The sequence below is a fragment of the Puma concolor genome, chromosome E1, assembly GCF_028749965.1.
Source record: "Puma concolor isolate L17-30 chromosome E1, mPumCon1.1.hap2, whole genome shotgun sequence".
NCBI classification, from domain to species: Eukaryota; Metazoa; Chordata; class Mammalia; order Carnivora; family Felidae; genus Puma; species Puma concolor.
In genome coordinates, this window is record NC_141680.1 from 23,233,856 (window position 1) to 23,257,455 (window position 23,600).

At 38.3% G+C, this 23,600-nt stretch overlaps 1 protein-coding gene across 3 annotated transcripts in view; it reads right to left on the reverse strand.

Moving 5' to 3' along the window:
• Positions 1-486: 486 nt before the first annotated feature.
• The window catches only part of CCT6B (chaperonin containing TCP1 subunit 6B), a 46,360-nt gene continuing 23,246 nt past the window's right edge, over positions 487-23,600 (reverse strand). Inside the window, exons 4-14 of one of the 3 annotated variants that reach the window (XM_086686627.1) lie at positions 23,291-23,464; positions 20,828-20,931; positions 15,098-15,208; positions 14,551-14,710; positions 12,224-12,306; positions 11,544-11,664; positions 11,089-11,236; positions 4,471-4,604; positions 2,474-2,576; positions 1,189-1,261; positions 487-671 (exon numbers count right to left, since the gene is read on the reverse strand). In XM_086686627.1, the coding sequence (XP_086542753.1) occupies positions 599-671; positions 1,189-1,261; positions 2,474-2,576; positions 4,471-4,604; positions 11,089-11,236; positions 11,544-11,664; positions 12,224-12,306; positions 14,551-14,710; positions 15,098-15,208; positions 20,828-20,931; positions 23,291-23,464 (1,284 nt within the window). In that variant the 3' untranslated portion in view covers positions 487-598. The remainder of the gene's footprint in view (positions 672-1,188; positions 1,262-2,473; positions 2,577-4,470; positions 4,605-11,088; positions 11,237-11,543; positions 11,665-12,223; positions 12,307-14,550; positions 14,711-15,097; positions 15,209-20,827; positions 20,932-23,290; positions 23,465-23,600) is intronic. The other 2 variants (XM_086686625.1, XM_086686626.1) reach the window with 2 other exon arrangements.

The window sequence follows — 23,600 nt, forward strand, 5'->3', positions numbered from 1 at the left end:
GGGCAGAGAGACAGGGAGACACAGAATCGGAAACAGGCTCCAGGCTCTGAGCCATCAGCCCAGAGCCCGACGCGGGGCTCGAACTCACGGACCGCGAGATCGTGACCTGGCTGAAGTCGGACGCTTAACCGACTGCGCCACCCAGGCGCCCCAGGAAATTACAGTTTTAAAAGCTCTTGTGCCAGGAACTGAGGATGAAGACCAAATATATATTTCTACTATTTCACAATATTATACATACAATAAAGGGTAAGAAGTTAGAAATCTTTTTTTTATATATACTTATTTAAGTTATTTCTACCCTCAATGTGGAGCTCGAGCTCACAACCCCAAGATCAAGAGTCACATGCTCTTCTGAGCCAGCCAAGTGCCCCAAATGTTAGAACTCTTAAGAACAAATATTTTCACTATTATTCCTTTACTGTGAAAATATTTCTTGTATTATTTATACTTTGATTAAGTATTATTGAGACTGCTAAGACCAACAAATATAAACTGGATTTATTGTGCAAAACTTGAGAATGGCTCAGTATATAACAGTAGTTGGATATAAGGTATACTAAATCTCAGCTTCCAGAAGAGTTGGTTTTGAACTCAATCACCCTTTAAGAGAAGACATACCAGCTCGCATAATTTCATCAACCAGGAGAATGTTGGTGGCAATCACTGTGCTGAGGAAAAAGATAATAGGGTGAGTAGAGTCTACCAACCCATTCCCATCTTTTCCCCCAGCAATCTTTAGCTACTAAAAGTACTTTGTTCATCAATGATGTTGGTATGAGATCTTATGAGACAAAGCTATTATAAATACAAACATCAACTCTTGTATTGTAATTTCAACTCCTTTGCTGATAAAGTAAAAGTTTGATTTTAAATTGTAGCAAAACTGAGCTCATTTTTGGCACATCATTTGCCTTTCCCCCCTATGCATGTGGTACTATTTTAGTTAATTTCCCTCTTTCCCTCCCCCCTCAAATAAACAGTAAGATAAACATTTCTTATATATCACACTACTAGAATTAAAATGGAAAAGGGACTGAAAAAATGACAGAAGCTAGTGTTAATAACTGGATACCACACCTTTTCATACACTTAACCATTTTTCTACTATAGAGTGGTAAAAATAATAGACAAGTTTTAATGTTATTATGTCCCTAAAAGTCTTTATTTTTATTAATATGAATTTACCAAGAGTGAAGAAGTTGTTTTTTCACACAATAGTTATCCCAAACTCCTGCATCAGCTGCTAACATTGGCTCACCTGCAAATAAAAACAATGTTAACAATACAATCTTGATATATTCTGTTAATACTGGTTATATATTCTAACAGTACTTAATGTACCAACAAAACTATAGTGTCCAGGTCACAATGAACTCCATGGTATCAAATCAAATCCAGTGGCCAGTTCTCAGGCCTCATCTATCAGCAACATTTAACACGGCCTCCTCACTACTCTTTCTCACTTGCCTCCCAGGCCACCATGTTCAGCCTGACTTTTTTCTTTTTTGTTAGTGGCTCCTATTCTGTTGGAATACCCAAAAGCTCAGTCCTGGATTCTTTCCTTCTCTCTCTACACTCACTCCTTAGGCGATTTCATCCAGTCTTCTTGATTTAAACCATGTGCACTTTGGCAACTCTCAAGTTTTTATCTCCAATCCAGACCTTTTTTTTTTTAAGTTTTTCTTTTAATTATTGATTTTTGAGACACACACACACACAGAGTGCGAGGCGGGGAGGAGCAGAGATAGAGGGAAACCCAGAATCTGAAGCAGGCTCCGGGCTCCAGGCTGTCAGCACAGAGCCCAGGGTGGCTTCGAACTCACGAACCAGAAGATCTTGACCTGAGCGGAAATCGGTGCTTAACCAACTGAGCCACCCAAGTGCCCCCAACCCAGAATTATTTCTTGAGCTCCATACTCATACTTCCAATTGTCTGTTTCACTTGAAAGTCAAAGACACTTCAAACTTAGCTTTGCCAAAACTCAGTGCTGACCTCCCCCTACACAACCTGCTGCACCCACAGTTCTTCAATGAGGTTAATGGCAATTTCAACCTTCCAGCTGTTCAGTGGACTTCCCTCCACAGAACAACCACAGTGATCCTTTTAAACATAATTAGGCCATGTCCCACCTCTACTAAAAATTGCTCCCTATCTCACTACAGTCAAAGTCAAAGTCCTTGGACTGGCCCACATGTCCCTGCATGATCTTTCTATTACTTCTCTCATCTCCTTCCTCCTCCTCAAAAACTTCAAACACTGGCTTTTCCACTGGCTGTTCCCTCTGCCTAGGATACTCTTTCCCTAGTTCCCCAACATGGCTACTTCATCACTTCCTTTGATTTCTTTCTACAGACATATTCTCAATTAGCTCTACCCTGACCACCCTCTCTTTTTAAATTGCAAACTTCTGGGTCACTGGAGTATAACCTCTTTCTTTACTGAGCAGCTAATTTTTCTTTGCTTTCTTACCTGTATTCAAGTCTATGCCAACAGGTTGTTTTGATTCTGAATGTTCAGCCTGAACTTTTACTAGAGTTTCCTGCAGGTCATAACCAGAATTCTGAGCAAGAACCTTAAGGAATAAAAATAATAATAAATATATGTATGAAATACCTTCACACATATATTTGAATATCAAAGATAATAAATAAGGCACTGCTCTCTAGTCTTGTGAAAACACACTTATAATACAGTAATCCCCTCCTTTTAAAGAATTCCATTCTTTGAGAGAGAGTGCATGCACACAAGCAAGCGGGCAAAGGGCAAAGGGGGAGGGAAATAAAGAATCTTAAGCAGGTTCCATGCCCAGCACATAGCCCAACTCAGGGCTCAATCTCACAACTGTGAGACCATGGCCTGAGACAAAATCAAGAGCCTAATGCTTAACCAACTGAGCCACCCAGGTACCCTTGAAGAATTCTGTCCTTAATCTAAAACAAATTAGTATTTTATGTCTCTAGCAGTTTTTATATTTACTGAAACATTTTCCGTATGTACATCACACTAAATTCTGAGGACATTATAGTACCCCCATCCCCACCCCACTACAGTAATTTCCCTCCTTGCAAAAGATCTCTTAAAAAATGGAAAGAGGGACACCTGGCTGGCTCAGTTGGAAGAGTGTGTAACTCCATCTCAGGGTTGTGAGTTTGAGCTTCACATTGGGTGTAGAGAATAAATACATAGATAGATAGATAGATAGATAGATAGATAGATAGATAGATAGATAGATAGATAAAGTAAAGAAGTAGAATGGTATGGTTTCTTCTCGTCCCTCTAGCCACACATTTTCCAGCTTTTCCTAGATACCTGCTAAAAGAACCCTTCATATTTGCAGGATGCTTGTGTCCCTTACCAACATGAAGAGAGTCATGACCTGTGACAACAGGAATGGAGCTAATAGCACTCCAGACCAGGTTTATTTCCAAGTAGTACAAAACCAACAGCTGATGAGTAAGGAGCCACCACTGTATACCAGGCTTACCAGTTTGTGTCAACTACAGGATCATTACTTAACCGACTTTGCTGTTTTGGGGAAAGAGAAAAATAGATATCTGATTCTCAAAGATTCCACAAATTGTGAATAATTTAAAGCAATTACCAAAGAGACTTTGCTAGTATTGTTCTTTTTTTTTATTTTTTTATTAAAAAAATTTTTTTAATGTTTATTTATTTTTGAGACAGAGAGAGACAGAGCGTGAACAGAGGAGGGGCAGAGAGAGAGAGGGAGACACAGAATCTGAAACAGGCTCCAGGCTCTGAGCTGTCAGCACAGAGCCCAACGCAGGGCTCGAACTCACAGACCATGAGATCATGACCTGAGCCGAAGTCAAACGCTTAACCGACCGAGCCACCCAGGCGCGCCGCTAGCATTGTTCTTAATGTTTTTAATTCATGGTAATAACATCTTTGACATGGTCTTCTGTGTTTCTAAGTGGTTCACAACCAGATTAAGGCAAAGGAAAAGGAATGGTAGTCTGTTTCCTTTGTTGACACATGGAAAAAATACCTGGTTTCTCTCCTTTTCCAGGAATTATAATGAAAATGACAAAAGCATGCTAGTATTTGGAGTTCTCATTCCCACAGTTTAAAATAATAATTAATACTTTGGATACCACCAACAAAACAAAAATCTACGCAAAAGTCTAGTTAAATTTTAAGTTCTAAACTTTTTCATTATGATTAATCATAAACCATTTTTGAAGGAAATTTCTGGACTTACTTCCACTTTTGGAGCTCAGAGATTAGCAAGGGGGTAACTTAGTGATTTCAGGAAACTCTGACAAGGATTCTGAGCTATTATCCCAAAAGTTTCCCTGCTTTTGCTGTAAAATATCTTAGACAAAACTGTGTGGGGAAATGCAAATTAAAACTCTCTCTACTCTGGTGTTAGATAATGTGGGCAATTTGTAATCCAACACCCTTAGATCTAACCAGTTGTTCTTTAGCCATTAGGATAGTTGTACCTTAGGAATAATGAGTAAGGCATTAGCAAAAGCTTGTACTCCAAGACGAGCTCTTCCTTTTACACTATGCTTGTAATTAACAAGAGCTTCAGCTATTGCCACTTCAACTGCACCTGCTCCTGGAACCACACAACCTATTGGAGGAAAAAAGATTGGCAAGACATTCCATACAGGGAAAAATAATTAAACAAAATAAACAAACAAAAAAAATAGAGAAAAAAGCAATTAGCTATTCAGGTGTGTTCTAATACCTATTATATGGCCTACATCTAAAATATACCTAAGTAGACACAGAAATAAAGTAAGTTGCATAGTTCAGTGATTACTTAGATGTCTTATGAAGCATCCTGAAATTACATACCATTAAAAAATTAGGCATGGTACAGACAACTGGCTGCAACCAGCTTATTTGTTTGTAAAAGTAGACATTCTTCCCACCTTCATCTTATTCCTTTATGACTACATGCAAAAGGTAATTATTTATCATGTATAGGGACAGGTAATAAATTGTAACATCCGATTTGAAAAAAATTTAGGCCAAGATGATTTGGCCACCATTTTGGTATGGAATTCTTGGGACTTAATGAAGTATTTGTTTTCTATACTGAAGCAAAACCCAAACTGCTACCTAAGGAAAAAATATAGGTGTTTTCATTATTCTAAGGCAAAAGCTCTGTTTAAAAACATCAATTTTCACAACAGGATATGACTTTTATACCTGCTGGTATGGTTTTATAAAGTTTATGACTCTCCTTTGAATCAGCAAATTTGTTTTGGAATCACCCATCTTTAAAACAAAACAAGAAGAATCTCTCCTTTGTCCCACATCATTTTTTTTAATATTTGTTTATCTATTTTGAGAGAGAGAGAGTGAGCAGGAGAGGGGCAGAGAGAGAAGGAGAGAAAGAATCCCAAGCAGGCACCGCGCTGTCAGCACAGAACCCGATGCAGGGCTTGAACCCATGAACTGTGAGATCATAACCTGGGCCGGAATCAAGAGTAGGATGCTTAAAATGACTGAGCCACCCAGGTGTCCCTATCCTACATCATTTTTTAATTACTAGCCCCTTCTTCTGTTTCTCTGTACAACAAAACTGTTCAAAAGAGTTGTCTACCCACAAGATGATTGCATCCTTGCTTCCCATTCACACTTTTAAAAAGTTAAAAGCTCCCGAGGCGCCTGGGTGGCTCACTCTATTGAGTGCCTGACTTCGGCTCAGGTTATGATCTCACAGTTTGTGGGTTTGAGCCCCACATTGGGCTCTGTGCTGACATCTCAGAGCCTGGAGCCTGTTTCAGATTCTGTCTCCCTCTCTCTCTGCCCCTCCCCCACTCGCACTCTGTCTCCCTCTGTCTCAAAAATAAATAAACATTAAAAAAAATTTTTTTTTAAGTTAAAATTTCCCTGTGGTGTAACACTGTATGTTAATTATACTGGAATTAAAACATAATTTTAAAAAACTTTTTTAAGTTCCTGTGAAATACTGAATATACACAGAAGAATATTTATATGTGTAAAGTACAAAGAATAAATGCACAAATAAATGTACTCATGTACTTCCCACCCGGCTTAAGAAACAGAACATTGCCAGTAACTTTGAAAACCTCCCTGATCCCATTCTGTGAAAACACAACATATCACAATTTGTGGGATGCTACTCAAGCAATACCTGAAGAGAAACTTATATCACTAAACACCTATGCTAGAAAGAAGGGTCTCAAACCAATGACCTCAGCTTTCACCTTAAGAACTAGAAAAGAGCAAATAAAACCTAATATAAACAGAAAAAAGAAATAATGAGAGTGGAAATCAATGAAATAAAAATGAACAGTGTCCAAAAAAAAATAAACAATGTCAGAAATGAAAAAGGTAATATCACTATAGATTCCACAGACATGAGAAGCATAATAGTAAGGGAATATTATGAACAATTTTATGCTAATAAATTTGAAAAGTTAAGGGATTAGCAAACTTTCTATAAAAGATCAGATATAAATACTTCAGGTTCTATGAACCACACCATCTCTTTTTAACTAATCAACTCTGCCACTATAGCACAAAAAGAGCCACAGACAATACATATATGAATGGGTATAGCTGTACCCCAATAAAACTTTATTTACCAAAACCAGGCAGCAAAAAGGATTTAGCTCATGGGCAGTAGTTTGATCATCTTAACAGATGAAATGGACAAATTTCTTGAAAGACACAAACTCAAAAAAGACAGATAACCTGAATACCCCTGTCTCTATTAAAAAGATTGAATTCATAGTAAAATTTTCCCATTAAGAAAACTCCAGACCCAGATAGCTTTACTGGTGAATTCTACCAAACATTTAAGAAATAAATACCAATTCTACACAAGATTTCAACACTTTCAGAAAATTAAAGAGGAGAGAATACTTTCCAACTCATTCTATGAGGTCACCATTATTCTAACAGCAAAAAAGATAAAGGCATTACAAGAAAGAAAATATACAAGTACCCCTTATGAACATAGATATAAAAATTCTTAACAGCATAGAGGCGCCTGGGTGGCTCAGTCGGTTAAGAGCCCTACTTCCACCCAGGTCATGATCTCAGAGTTCATGAGATCTAGCCCTACCTTGGGCTCCATGCTGGGCATGGAGCCTGCTTAGGATTCTCTCTCTACCTCTCTCTCTGCCCTTCCCTCATTTGCACTCTCTCTCTCTCTCTCTCTCTCTCTCTCTCTCAAAATAAATAAATAAAACTTAAAAAAAATTCTTAACAGCATATTAGCAAATCAAGTCCAATAATATATAGAAATACATAGCAGCATTACTTACAATACCCGAAAGATGAAGTGATCTAAGTTTCCATCACTGGATAAATAGATAAATAAAATGTGATTTATACATACAATACAGTATTATTCAGCCCGAAGAAGCAAGGAAATTCTGACACATCATTCAAGGATGAACCTTGAAGACATCGTGCTAAGTGAAATAAGCCGGCCCAAAAAGACAGATACTGGATGACCTCAAATGAGGTACATAGAATAGTCAAATTCATAGAGACAGAAAGCAGAATAGTGGCTTCCATGAGCTGGGAGGAGAGGGGAATGGAGAGTTATTATTTAATGGGTATAAAGTTTCAGTACTTAAGATGGAAAATGTTCTGTGGATACATGATCATGATGGCTACACAACAGTGTGAAAGAAAGGATTTATTGCCACTGAACTGTAATACTTACAAATGATTAAAATGACAAACTATATACTTATATCCACAATTTAAAAAAATAATTTTAAAAATTGTAATCCATTTTTTTTTTAATTTTTTTTTCAATGTTTATTTATTTTTGGGACAGAGAGAGACAGAGCATGAACGGGGGAGGGGCAGAGAGAGAGGGAGACACAGAATCGGAAACAGGCTCCAGGCTCCGAGCCATCAGCCCAGAGCCCGACGCGGGGCTCGAACTCACGGACCGCGAGATTGTGACCTGGCTGAAGTCGGACGCTTAACTGACTGCGCCACCCAGGCGCCCCTGTAATCCATTTTTAAAGAAAATAATACATCATAAGTAAGTAGGGTTTACCCCAAGAATGTAAGTTTGGTTGAACATTTGAAAATCAGTGTAATTTACCACATTAATAAACTTAAAGAGAAAAAACATGTAATCATCTCAATAGATCAACAGAAAAGCAACTGACAAAATCCAACATCTATTGATGATAAAAGGTCTCAGCAAGAGAGGGGAACTTCCTCAATATGACAGAGGGCTTCTATGAAAACCCTACAGCTAAATATCATACATAATAGAGAAAGGCTGAATATTTTCCCCCCATTATCAGGAGCAAGGAAAGAATGCCCACTCTCACTATTTCCATTCAACAATGTATTGCAGCTTCTAGCCCATGAAATAAAGAGAAAAAGGAAATAAAATATATCCAGATTGGAAAGAAACAAGTAAAACGGTCTTTATTAGCAGACAACATGATTATTTATATAGACAACTCAATTAAATCTGTAGGAAAGCTACTAGAATAAGTGAGTGTAACAAGGTTGCAGAATTCAAGATCAGTAAACAAAAATCAGTATCTATATGTTAATCAGAAATTGAAATTTTAAAAACATCATGTATAATAGGATCAAAATTCATAAAATACATAGATACATCTGAAAAAATATATGCCACTAAGAATCACAAAATATTGCTGGGGTAAAAAAAAATACACACACACACACACACATATATATATATATATGTGTGTGTGTGTGTGTATATATATATATATATATATATATATATTGCTGAGACAGAGTCAAGAAGGCCCAAATAGGGGCGCCTGGAGAGCTCAGTCAGTTGAGTCTGACTCTTGATTTTGGCTCAGGTCATGATCTCCTGGTTCATGGGATCCAGCCCTGCATCAAGCTCTGTACTAACAATGTGGAGCCTGCTTGGGATTCTCTCCACCTCTCTCTCCCTCCCTACGTCTCTCTCTCTCTCTCTCCCTACGTCTCTCTCTCTCTCTCTCTCTCTCTCTCTCTCTCTCAAAATAAATAAATAAACTTAAAAAAAATAAACTTATTTTAAAAAAAGAAGGCTGAAATAAATAGATATACCATGACTCAATATTGTTAAGATATCAAGATATCAATTATTCCCAAAATGTTCCACAGATTCAGTGAAATTCTAATCAAAATCTCAGCAGTCTTTTTAGTAGTGACAAGCTGATTCTACAATTCATATGGAAATGCAAAAGATTTTAAATAACCAAAATAACTTAGAAAAGAACAACATGAGAGCATTAACATTGCTGATTTCAAGACTTATTATAAAGTTACAGTGATCAGGATAGTATATTAATATTGAGCCAGACAAACAGATTAGTGGAACAGAATAAAAACCCAGAAATAAAACCACACAAATATGGACAAATGGTCTTCATCAAAGATGCAAAAGCAACGCATTGGTGAAAGAAGAGTCTTTTCAACAAACGTAGCTGGAACACTTTGATCAAAGGTATATTATGGTATACCTAAGAGTTGATTTGCTGGGTCATATAGTATCTCTGTGTTTAACTTTGAAAAAAGAAAAAATTTTTAATGTTTATTTATTTTTGATAGAACACAAGGTGGGGAGGAGAAGAGAGAGAAGGAGACACAGAATCTGAAGCAGGCTCCAGGCTCTGAGCTGTCAGCACAGGGCCCAACGCGGGGCTCAAACTCACAAACCGTGAGATCATGACCCGAGCCAAAGTTGGACACCCAACTGACCAAGCCACCCAGGTGACCCTAATTTTTAAATTTTTAAATGTTTATTCATTTTTGAGAGACAGAGACAGAGTGCAAGCAGGGGAGAGGCAGAGAGAGAGGGAGACACAGAATACAAAACAGGCTCCAGGCTCTGAGCTGTCAGCACAGAGCCCGACGCGGGGCTCGAACCCACGGACCATGAGATCATGACCTGAGCTGGTCAGTCACCCAACGAACTGAGCCACCCAGGCACCCTGTCTCTGTGTTTAACTTGTTAAGGAAATCCCAGCTATTTTCCAACAGTTCCCACCAGCAATGTTGAAGGCTTCAATCTCTCCACATCTTTGCCAACATTTATTATCATCCAGGTTTTTTGATTTATAGCCATCCTAACAGTTGTGAAATGGTATCTCTTTATGGTTTTCATTTTCATTTTCCCAATGACTATGTTGAGCATTTTCCATGTGCTTATCGTTCTATTTTAAACGTCTGTTTTTTATTGAATTATCTACCTCAACTCCTTTTAGAAGGTAGTTTATAAATTATCAATAAATAATAAATGCTAGTATTCTGTCCTAATCATTCTTAAAATTATACTACATCTAAGGTAACAGAATGAGTTCTAAACTATTAAATCCTTTTCATGGTTTTAAAAATAAATTTCTAAAAATAAAAAAACTTTATTATAGTGTGGGGTAACAGTCTTTCCATCCTGGAACTATGGCCTAGTTTGTCCATAACCTTGCAGAGAAGGCCCCAGGGCTGGTGAATGAACACCAGCATTTGGTGCTGGTAAGGTCACAACTTACCTGAAGCCCCGACTGGCCACATTTTGGCGCTATGCCAAATTAAGCTGGCTCCTCCAATTCCTGCTGAGATCCCTACAGCTATTCAGAGCTTGAAAAAAATAGCCAAAAGCACTCAAACTGGTAGCTTCAAAAGGTTCACAGTTAAGGAATCTCGCTGACTGGTTTGGAGGCCACTGAGATGTGGATGTGGTTTTATGTCGGTAAGATCATAGGCAAGCATGGCATCATTGGCTATAATGTTTGAAGACCAATCTTTAACATCTATTTACATTTGGTTTGTTATTTGAGCCCTCTTGGACCATGTGTAATCACACTGGTATTTGAATAAACTAAGATAACGTATCAAAAAAAAGATACTATAGCATTAAAGTGCTTTTTCATTTCATAAACAGAAGCTAATTAAAAGGGCAGCACACTCACTACAAATAATGCAAAGGAAAAATCTTCACAATCCAAATTATAAATTGTCCAAAGTGAAATAAAGAAGAGTAATCAGTCATATCTTCTAAAATACTGTGTGTACCATGACAGATTTAGTACCACTTTTAAAATACGTAAGGTTCATATCCATCATAAAAAAGAGCCTACCATCTTCAATGGCATTTTTGATGGCACGAAGTCCATCCCTTAGAGCATCCTTTATTTGTGTGAGAGTATGCTTATTTGGTCCTTTAACCAACAAGGTGACAGAACGAGGGTTAACACAGGCCTCGATAAAAGTGAACTTTTCTTCACCCTAGAGGGTAATCCAAGAAGATATAACTCTAATATTTAATGTCATTATGAAGTGAAGTCCTAGTTTATAATATTAGAATCCAATCTTGCAAATTTTTCTCATCAAACATAACTAAATAGACACTAAAAGCAGTTAAGTTATATTTGAACTCTTAACAAACATTTAGAAAGATAAATTGTAAAATACATCCTGGGGATTATTCAGATATCAAAAGGTAAAGCCTGAATGAAAAGATGTAGTACGTAAAAAAAAAAAAAAAAAAAAGTTTACTCTTCACTTTATAACCACTGCCCACAGATATACTCACTAATGTACACTCATGTACAAGACCAGCATGTCCCAAACAATGTATACTGAGGTCTTCAAGAGAATTCACAGCCATTCCACCACAAGCAAGAGAGAGTCTGAAATTACAGAGGTCGTCGTAGCTTTGATTATGGTAAGCATGAAAGACTTAATTTCTCAAAGGTGAAAAAATACCTAACACAGAAGACTGCATTGTCACTGTATTGTACTGTTTTTAAAATCTGGGTTTTTAAAAAAATTTTTAAGTTCATTTATTTATTTTTGAGAGAGAGAGAGAGAGCACACAGGGGAGGGGCAGAGAGAGAGGGAGAGAGAGAAAATCTCAAGCAGGCTCTGCACTCTCAGTGCAGAGCCCAATGTGGAGCTCAAACTCACGAAACCATGAGATCATGACCTGAGCTGAAACCAAGAGTCATATGCTTAACTGACTGAGCCACCCAGGCACCCCTAAAATCTGTTTTAAGAAGATGAAAACCTTCGTCCTGCAACAAAGTTCTGACGTAGGTTAACAATCTTGATTTTTGACATTTCCATTATTTATTGAAATTAAAAACAAAATTTGGAACATGTATGCTACTACTTTGCTCAACAATGTTTACATGCAAGTTAAAAGGAATATCATGGAATCATTTCAATTAAATCTGCTAAAAACTTAGGATACATAATTATCTGCAAGCTTACCTTTCCATATTTCTTCTTTTTGCCCTGCGAAGAGCTACTATGCCATGTTTTGCAAGAGCATCTAAGGAAAATGGATCAATTCCCTAAAATCAAATTAGCAAAAAGTTATAAGCACATCTTAAGCCACTAGTTCTCAAACTTTTTTTATCTCAGCACTGCTTCACATTCTTAAAAATTAAGAACCCAAAAAACTTTTGTTTATGTGGACTCTAAGTTATCATAAATTAAAATTCAAAATAATAGTAAACTCATTTTATGTTAACATAAATAACATTTTTAAGTGAAAACTTACTATACTTTCATAAACAAAAAAATATGTAGGTTAAAGTAATGGCACGGTTTCACATTTTTTATATCGTTTTAATGTCGGTCTTAACAGAAGACATATGGAGTCTCATCTGCTTCTGCCTTCAATATGGTGTGACATCTTGTTTTGGTTAAAGTATATGAAGAAAGCTTGGCCTCACACAAATACATATTGGGAAAAAGAGGAATATTTTAATAACTTTTCAGATAAATGTGGGTGTTCTTCTTTGATACTACACCAAAACTCAATAAATAATAGTTTCTTAAAGGTTAGTTTCGAGGTGAAATATGGAACTTATCAATAAACTTTTCTTCTTTAAATTTTTTTTAAAATGTTTATTTTTAAGAGAGAGAGAGAGGGACAGAGTGTGAGCGGGGGAGGGATAGAGAGAGAGGGAGACACAGAATCCAAAGCAGGCTGCAGGGTCTGAGCTGTCAGAACAGAGCCCAGCACGGGGCTCAAACTAACGAACCCTGAGTTCATGACCTGAGCCAAAGTCCAACACTTAACCAACTAAGCCACCCATGGGCCCCTCAACAAAATTTCCATACTCTCTCATATGAAAATCCACCTGTCTGGGGCACCTGGGTGGCTCAGTTAAGCGTCCAACTCCTGATTTTGGCTCAGGTCATGATCTCACAGTTCATGATTTCAAGCCCCGTGTAGGTCTCTGCACTGACAGTGCAGGGCCTGTTGAGATCCTCTCTCTTCCTCTCTCTCTGCCCCTCCCCTGCTCACTCATGCTCACTCACTCTCTCCCTCTCTCTCTCTCTCTCAAAAATAAATAAACTTTAAAATAATAATAATAATAAAATCAAATCCACTTGCCTGTCTTACACTTCGAGTGTATTATTTACCCATGCATAATTTTGTTAAATCATATGGTTTTTTTGTCATTTAGAAAACATTGAGGGTGGGGGATGGGCTAGATGGGTGATGGGTATTAAAGAGGGGACTTGTGATAAGTACTGGGTGTTGTATGTAAGTGATGAATCACTGAATTCTATTCCTGAAACTAATACTGCACTGTATGTTACCTAACTAGAATTTAAATAAAAATCTGAAAAGAAAAAAAGAAGAAAACATTGGTTCACTATGTTAAGCAGAGCTTCCAAATGCTGATACATTTCATAGTTCTACAATATCAGAAATATCACATTTGCTAATATCACCATTAACATTATCAGAAAAGTCCTTTAAGTATTGGAGAGCTGTGACATTCACAATGGCAGATACACGTTTTCCAAAATTTTAATTTTTGTTTGAAAGCTCAAATTTATTGGCAACAAATACTGTCAACTGTTTTCCTTGAAGTGACAGAACCACTTCTTCTTTTTTGAGAAAAACCTGCCAAATACCCACATCTAAATAACCACAGTTTGTCAGTTACTTTTTTTTTTAAGTAATCTGTCTGCCCAACGTATGCCTTGAACTCACAACCCTGAGGTCAATAGTCACTTGTTCTACCCACTGAGCCAACCAGCTGCCCCTGTCAGTTATTCTTTAAAGTAGAAATGGCATTCCATGAAAAAAGTGGCTAGGTCAGCTTGCAACTCAATTATACAAGAGTTTTCCTTCAAGATAACCATATTCTGATGTGCAGATTTCACACTCCATCACACAGAATTATAAAAGGATGCCTATGTAAGGATCAAACTTCAATAAAATTAATAAGTTTTACCACTTCATCAAGATATTCTCAAATGAAACTTTTTTTTTTTAACTGCAAGTGTACGGTAAAATGGGAAAAAGAATATAATGACTATTAGTACAGTTTGGTGCTACTCCTTTGATTTGTACTAATGCACCAGTAGTTTTACCTAACGTTGACTTTGCGTGATCATTGCAAATGTCAGCACAACGTAAAAGGCATTATTATTACTATTATTATCATGAAAATAATTTTGACCTCATAGACTCCCTGAAATGGTCTTATGGACTCCCGGGAATCCACAGACCACACTCTGAGAAATGGTGAAAAACATTTACACATAGTTAAAATCAAAATTTTCTTTCTCACCTTTTGATTAATGACAACAAATCCTTTACTGGACTGAGCACAGACTTTGTCTTTCAGGTCTATTATTTTTTGTACTCGATCTTCAATAAATTTTCTTTCAGCTTTTACCAGTTTCTCTTTCTCTTCAGCAGACTTATAAAAGAAACCAGAGCTCACCTCTCTAAAAGATTAATAAAAATAAGCTAGTAAAGGTAGAAGAGAGAGGAGGAAAAGGCAGAAGGCGTTTACACTAAACATCTGGCAGGGAAGCAAGAGATTAAAAAAACACTTTTAGAAAATACAATTTCAGGAGTGCCTAGGTGGCTCAGTCGGTTGAGTGTCTGACTTCAGCTCAGGTCATGATCTCACAGCTTGGGAGCTCGAGCCCTGTGTTGGTCTCTGTGCTGACAGCACAGAGCCTGCTTTGGATTCTGTGTCTCCCTCTCTCTCTGCCCCTCCCCTGCTCACGCTCTGTTGTGTGTCTCTCTCTCTCAAATAAATAAATGTTAAAAGAAAATTTAAAAAGAAAATACAATTTCAAAATTCACAAAGAGTAACTGACACGTACGTTTTTTCATATTCTAGTGATACATTGCAAGAAAGGATAAACGCATCTTCTACTCGTTTCTTCATATCTGGATGACGGGCACCATGATCCAGAACTAATCCTCTGATCAACCTATTAAAAATATGTAATGTTTCTTCCTCTGAATATACATTCTAAAATTTGTTATAAAATAAGGATTGTATTCTTAAAATTGTAACAGAACTACTGGGGCACACATTGTTTCCTTGCACCAACTTTAAGCCTAACACATAATTAGCAAAATTAGAAAAGAAAATTCATTTTAACACAGTGTGACTGGGAAGTCACAATGAAAAGTCAACCCAGAATTATTCTCTAAATTATGTGGCTCACACATATGACACAGCTGGTCAAGTATTGAAAGGTAGGCACACAGTGAGTTTCTTAGGAACATTTGTTCAAAATAATTATATGGAACCACCAAACATTGTTAACCTAAATGTCCAATAATAAGGCATTGTTCAGCAAATAAATGACCCAACTATTTCGTGGTCGTGAAAACTATGTAATGACATGGAAAAATATTTACAGTGGTAGCTGATAAACAAACACAGAATAGCAAACTACCTATAAAGCATGATTATAACTACTCTTTCAGAAAATAAGCACCTCGGTACTGACAAGAAAAAATGAAAAGAAATTAAGAGTAGAGTTATGCTTGGGTGGTAGGAATACAGATAATTCAGGAGTGGGAGACGCTTTTTTCCTATCGTTGAAATTTTCTTTCAAGAGTAAATATTTTTATAACTTTTAAAACTTCATTTATACCCAATTAGGGAGTGGTATTTCTATTTACAAATCTTTTATAACCAATATTTGTTATACATAAACATAAAAGAAATAACTGTTAAAATAGTTAAACACAATTATAAGGAAGTTTTCAAACTTTTAATTTAACTACTAATTTTAATCTGACTACAACATTTTTTTTTTAATTTTTTTTTTTTCAACGTTTATTTATTTTTGGGACAGAGAGAGACAGAGCATGAACGGGGGAGGGGCAGAGAGAGAGGGAGACACAGAATCGGAAACAGGCTCCAGGCTCCGAGCCATCAGCCCAGAGCCCGACGCGGGGCTCGAACTCACGGACCGCGAGATCGTGACCTGGCTGAAGTCGGACGCTTAACCGACTGCGCCACCCAGGCGCCCCTGACTACAACATTTTAATCTAATTATCCAACTACCAGCTGAAAGTGCAGAGCTTTTCTTTAGGAAGAAAACAAGCAAACTATGTTCAACACTTGTCACTCTCCAGGTCTCTTTACTCTTCCCCCCTCTCTCATTCTCAGCAAGTGACCTTGTGCTTTGAGAAAATACACTGTCCCATCACTACCTCTACCAGTCCACCTGCGCTTGACCCTGAACCTCCTGTTCCTATGAGCGAACTGTCCATGCTCTTCTCTCAAGTTAACCCCTGCATGTGTGTACTCTATTCCCTTTCTGGTCTCTGCTCCGGCATCATCCCCTCTTCCCCCATGTCAGTTCCTCCTGCCTCCAGGGGCATTCTCGTCAGGACACAGACTTGCCATGAAAATTCTCATCTTTAAAACAAAGAATGCTTCTCCTTCAAGTCCCTTCCCATCCTCCCTTCTAGCTACTGCCCGTTTCTCTGCTAACCTCCTTGGAGCTGTGTATGCTTGCACCCTCACTTCTTCCTTAACCACTTCTCTCTCTCAAGCCCACTTCAATCCAACTTTCACACCTACTCCTTTATTGAATCAGTTCCCATCCAAGTCACCAAAAACATTAAATGCCTTCCATATCTAATGGTCAATTTTCAATCCACAACAACTTGCTCTAAGTTTCAGCAGCATATGACATACTTGATTATTCTCCCCTTGAAACATTTTCCTCTCTTAGCTTCTGGGACAATACTTTCTCTTGGCTTTCCTCCTATCTCAGTGACCATCCCTTCTGGTGCTGAATCCTTCTCATCTTCTCAATTTCTTTTTTTTTTTTTTAAGCTTATTTATTTTGACAGAGAGAGTGTGTGTGAGCAGGGAAGGGGCAGAGAGAGGGGGGGAGAGAGAGAGAACCCGAAGCAGGCTCTATGCTGTCAGCACAGAGCCTGACATGGGGCTCAAACTCACAGACCACGAGATCATGACCTGAGCCTTAATCAAGAGTTGGACACTTAAGCGACTGAGCCACCCAGGCACTCCTTGTCTTCTCAATTTCTAAACATTTGAATTTCCAGCGACCAACTTTAAACTTCTATCTATATTCACTTCTCAGCTGATCTCACTACCTCTCATAAGCTTTAAGTCATCTATACACAGATGACTCCCAAATATTTTTCTAGATCAGACCTCTATTCTGAACTGCAGACACACCTCTCCAACTCCCTACTCACACATGGATGCCTAACAGGCATCTTAAAACATAACATTTCCCAAACTGCGCTCTTGATTTATTTCCCCAAATCTGTTCCCCCGAGTCTTTTCCATCCCAAGAAATGGCATTTCCCCTTCTTCAGATGCTCCATGCAAAGTCCCAAGAGACATCCTTGACACTATTTCTGTCACATTCTATGTCAAACCATCAACAGATCCTACTGCTCCTTCTAAGTATACCCTGATCTAAAGTGTTTTCACCCCTCACCCGTATTACAACAGATTCCTGACTGGGCTCCACTTCTGCCCTTGTCCTGGGAAATGCCCTGCTTCACAGTGCATTCTGCCCACAATAACCACAGAGATACTTCTGAAATATAAATCAGAACTGCTATTGTCCTCAGCAATAGTAGACTAATTTGGACCAACCCTACTACCAAAAGCAAAATGCTGGGTTAAAAACAAAAACCTTAGGAGCACCTGGGTGGCTCAGTTGGTTAGGCGTCCAACTTTGGCTCAGGTTCGTGGGTTTGAGCTCTGCGTCGGGCTCTGTGCTGACAGCTCAGAGCCTGGAGTCTGCTTCAGATTCTGTGTTTCCCGCTCTCTCTGCCTCTCCCCCACTCACATTCTGTCTCTGTTTCTCAAAAATAAATAAACATTAAAAAAATTAAACGCTTAAAAACACTGGAGAGCTTTAAAATAGTAAAGAAAACATGAACTCCAAAGGATAAGGAAAGAACTGCAAGTACTCTTATCCTAAAGTCACTTGACAATTCAGATCAATCTGAACTTGGGTTTCAACAACCTCACTATGAGAGGGGGACAGAATGAAAAGCTCAGGGCTCATCGAAGGTAGAGGGTCTAATAGGAGACACTCTTCACTTTAAGTAGGAACACCAAAGGGCTACATACTCAGGGCATAAACCAGAAGGATGAACTAGAAGCAAGCAGTCCTCATATGAATCAGTAGTTAGAACTACCAACTGGATATTTGGGATGCCTGGGTGGCTCACTCAGTTAAGCGTCTGACTCTTGGTTTTGGCTCAGGTCATGATCTCATGGTTCATGAGATCAAGCCCTGTGTGGGGCTCTGTGCTGACAGCGAGGAGCCTGCTTCAGATTCTCTCTCTCCCCCTCTCTGCCCCTTGCCTGATCATACGCTTCCTCTCTCTCTCTCTCTCTCTCAATAAACAAACATTTAAAAAAACAAAACTAGGGGCGCCTGGGTGGCTCAGTCGGTTAAGTGACTGACTTCGGCTTAGGTCATGATCTCACAGTTCATGGGTTCAAGACCTGCATCGGGCTCTGTGCTGACAGAGCCTGGAGACGCTCAGAGCCTGGAGACTGCTTCTGATTCTGTGTCTTCTTCTCTCTCTGCCCCTCCCCCTGCTTGCAGTCTGCCTCTCTCAAAAATAAATATTAAAAAAATTTTTTTAAACACAACTAGATATTAAAAACAAACAAAAACAGAACCCTCAAGCTGTGGATTTAATTTAAAGTATTCCCCAGGCTCCTTGCAACAGCAAATTCAAATCCTCTGTGCAGAAATGCACCTTCATCCTAGGTGTCAAATAATTTCTACAAATACCTTTTTCAAACATGATGAATGGCACATATAGAAACAAAACACAGGGGCGCCTGGGTGGCTCAGTCAGTTAAGTGTCCAACTTTGGCTCAGGGCATGATCTCACAGTTTGTGCGTTCGAGCCCAACGCTGGGCTCTGTGCTGACCGCTCAGAGCCTGGAGCCTGCTTCAGATTCTGTGTCTCCCTCTTTCTCTGCCCCTCCCCTGCTCGTACACTTTCTCTCTCTCAAAAATAAATAAACATTTTTAAAAAAATTTTTAATAATAAAAGGCAGGCTTGGAAAGATCTGCAGGGAATAAGACACCATAAAAAGTGCAATGGCCAATCTAAGAAAAACCAAATAAAACTTCAAGAAATAAGTAAATAAAGAGATCCACAAACACACACATATATTAAAATAAAGTATTTTCAAATGAAATATGACATTTGGATTGGCTTCAAAATAATCCAGGTTTGGGATGAGGAAGAGAAAGAGGAGTTTATAAGGGGAAATAAAAGGAAAAATAAAATGGGCCACAGATTGAAAATTGATAAACATGAGTGACAGGTATGTGAGAGTTCACTATTCTATTCTTTCTGCTTTTATATATGTTTAGAATTTTCCATAAAAGAAAGTTTAAAATTCATTAAGTCCAAAATCAACAACATGCTACATATTCTGAGTACATACTTACCCAGACCATGTCAATTGTCTGACCTGTCTTTCCTCTCCAACTTCAAATCCTACTCTTTTTTCCTCTTACTTACTGTGCTCCAGGCACACTGGGACACCCCAGCACACTGGTGCCTTTGGGCCTTTTCAACCGTCATTCCTTTGACTTAGAACTCTTCATCCAAATATACACATGGCTAACTCCCTTATTTCTTCAGACACCTCCTTAGCTCTTGAGTTTAGTTTCCAATCACAAGGATCTTCCCTGAGCACTCCAAAATCACACACATGCTCTCAGTCACTCTAGTTTCTTCCCAGCATTTATTATCACTTATGTATTTATTATCTCCCACAACTAAAAACATAATCTTCTTAGAGAAAGAAATTCTGTTTTGTATTACTCTTCATTCCTAGCACCCAAAACAATGACTGCCTCAGGGTAAGTATTCACTTAATATATGTTGAATTAACAGACTGATGTTGAGGGGCGCCTGAGTGGCTCAGTCAGTCGAGTGTCCAACGTCGGCTCAAGTCATGATCTCATGGTTCATGAGTTCAAGCCCCACATTGGGCTCACTGTTGTCAGTGCAGAGCCCGCTTCGGATCCTCTGTTCCCCTCCCTCTCCGCTCCTCCCCCGCCTGTGCTCTCTCTCAAAAATAAACATTTTTTAAAAAATAGACTGAGGGGCGCCTGGGTGGCGCAGTCGGTTAAGCGTCCGACTTCAGCCAGGTCACGATCTCGCGGTCTGTGAGTTCGAGCCCCGCGTCGGGCTCTGGGCTGATGGCTCAGAGCCTGGAGCCTGTTTCCGATTCTGTGTCTCCCTCTCTCTCTGTCCCTCCCCCGTTCATGCTCTGTCTCTCTCTGTCCCAAAAATAAATAAAAACGTTGAAAAAAAAAATTTTAAAAATAGACTGATATTGAATTAAAGTAACTAATGATATTAATGAAAAAAAAGTATCTGAACTACACCAAATATTCTAGAATCCATGTATTGTCAAAGTTTATGTAATTTAGGGGCACCTGGCTGGCTCAGTCACAGGAGCATACAACTTTGATCTTGGGGTTGTAAGTTCAAGCCCCATGTTGGTGTAGAGATTACTTAAAAATAAAACCTTAAAAAAAAAAGTGTATGTAATTTACTTTGTATCTGTTTCTGATTTATGCTTCATCTCCATGATTTCTATCATGAAGAGATCAATAGGATAACCCGGTCTTCTAATAGCCAAAACAGAATCCACCACAGCCTGAAAGAGAAGTGAATGAGAACAGTAAATTACTGGTCTATTAAAAGAAATCACTGGCCCAAGTAATCATCAGACTAAACAGATAAAGGGCTTCAGGCCCCAAAATATAGGGCAAGGCCACAAAGGCCACTCTGTCATGGACATTAGTAATAATCAATGCCAGTGGGTACTTTAGACCCTGAAGGAACTTCAGAGATCATCAGGCCCAAAGCCTTCATTTTACAGTTAAGTAAAGTAAACTCTGAAACTTTTAAGAATTTACAGACTTAACACAAGGTCTAAAAGCAGAGCCAGGCCTAGAATTCCGTTTTCTTTAACTGCCAAGCCACTGCTCTACTACCAACACTACTCAAACTTTTCCACCAAAAGACATATTTAATGGAAAAGAAGGAAATGTAATCTGAGGTAAAAGCTAAAATTTTCTGGTTACACTAACACGAAGTGTCTTAAATTTTGTGTTTTATCATGAAAAGCTTCTACGTCATGCCATGATATACATTTGTTTTAATGTGAAAGTAATGCTTTTCCCCAAAATTGCAGCGTGAAATTGATACTCCAGAAAGACATGTGCTATTTATTCTGCCACATAGCCCCAGGGATATATAGCATGGTACAATAATATATCCTATTGCTTAGCTCAGAAAGCTTGGGTGGTTCAGTCGGTTAAATGTCCGACTTCAGCTCAGGTCATGATCACACGGTTCGTGGGTTCCAGCCCTGCATCGGGCTCTGTGCTGACAGCTCAGAGCCTGAAGCCTGCTTTGGATTCTGTATGTCCCTCTCTCTCTCTGCCCCTCCCCCATTCATGCTCTGTCTCTCAAAACTAAATAAATGCTAAAAAAAAAATGTTTTTTAAAGAAAGTAATATGAAATTACATAAATTAAGTATTACAATATAACCACCCTAAAATATAAATAAAGCAAAAAACTATACCTTAGTTTACCTGAGATAACATGATACTTGGTTTTGGAACCTAACAGGGAATAATGACAAAGACCACAGGATAATGAGAGTATCAGTGTTTCTACAACTCCAAAAGAGAATGGGCGCACTAACCAGATAACATGAAGATTCTGGATCACTTGATATAAGTACTCCAACAGGAGAAAATACTGTAGTCTTTATTTGAACTCTGCTGAGCAAGAAATTGTCTGATCTTAATCTGATTTGCAAAGTAGGTTTTCCTATTGGTAAGCGGAATTGACCAGAAACAAATCAGGTGTTCTAGTCCATTTGTCATTTATATTTCTCAGAGTAAATTAGCAAGACAGCATTCTGATTTATATATCAATGCTTTGTGATTTTGGTTATGAATTCATCATTCCTGATAAACCAATATATTCAAGTTGCAGAAAATACAAAGCTGAGGAACAATGATGATATCAAACTATAGCCACCTGATAAAAGCCTTCCCAAAATACCCAATCTACTCCTTAAATTACATACATTTTACCTTTAGAAGTAAACAAAACAAATACGCATTTCCCAGATGTGAAGATTATCTGTCAGATCAATCACGCTTCATTAAAGTGGTAACCTTAACAACCTATGTGTCACCTCACATAATAAATATTGACCTCTAGGTTTTAAGAGACCAGCACCTCACCCCAATGACATCCACAAGGGTTGATCCACAGGCAGCCAAGCTCCCTTCATGTTAACTTAAAAGAAAGTTTAATATAAGAAGCTCTTAAATACTGAGAACAAACTGAGGGTTGATGGGGGATGGGGGAGAGGGGAAAGTGGATGATGGGCATTGAGGAGGGCACCTGTTGGGATGAGCACTGGGTGTTGTATGGAAACCAATTTGACAATAAATTATATTTAATATAAAAATAAAAAGAAGGTTTAAGGGGCGCCTGGGTGGCGCAGTCGGTTGAGCGTCCGACTTCAGCCAGGTCACAATCTCGCGGTCCGTGAGTTCGAGCCCTGCGTCAGGCTCTGGGCTGATGGCTCAGAGCCTGGAGCCTGTTTCCGATTCTGTGTCTCCCTCTCTCTCTGCCCCTCCGCCGTTCATGCTCTGTCTCTCTCGGTCCCAAAAATAAATAAACGTTGAAAAAATAAATAAAAAAAAATTAAAAAAATAAAAAAAAAGAAGGTTTAAGAAGGCAGCCAGGCCCCTTTCATTAACTTTCATGTTAACTTAAAAGAAGGTTTAATATGACACTTTTGAAAAATTACACATACTGTTCTGACCAATCAAGTATAGACTATAACTAAGTGAATAAATGTTTGCCTTCTGTATTTTATTTCATGTTCAAAAGAACCACATACGATAGTTGATTCTTATAGGAAAAATAAAAATATCATCATGCATTAGTCTATATTTGTTCTGAATGCAAAAGTTTAATCACAAACCTCTGTTAACACATCAGCCAATTCAGCAGGAACTTTAGTTTGTAGAGATGTTCTAGCCACATCTAAGAGGACTTCTCTTTTCATCTCTTTGTTAATTTTAACCTTTTCCAGAACTTCAAGTGCTTTTATCTTCGCAGCTTCAAATCCTTCAGCTATTATTCTAGGGTGCAGGCCCTGTCACATCAACATAAAACTAAAAATCATAAAGTAAGTCATCCAAAGTAAAAGTAACCATCTTCTCCTGTTAATAGGTATGTTCAAAGAAAGTAATATTACCCACATCAATGGCACTCAAGACAAATGCATGTAC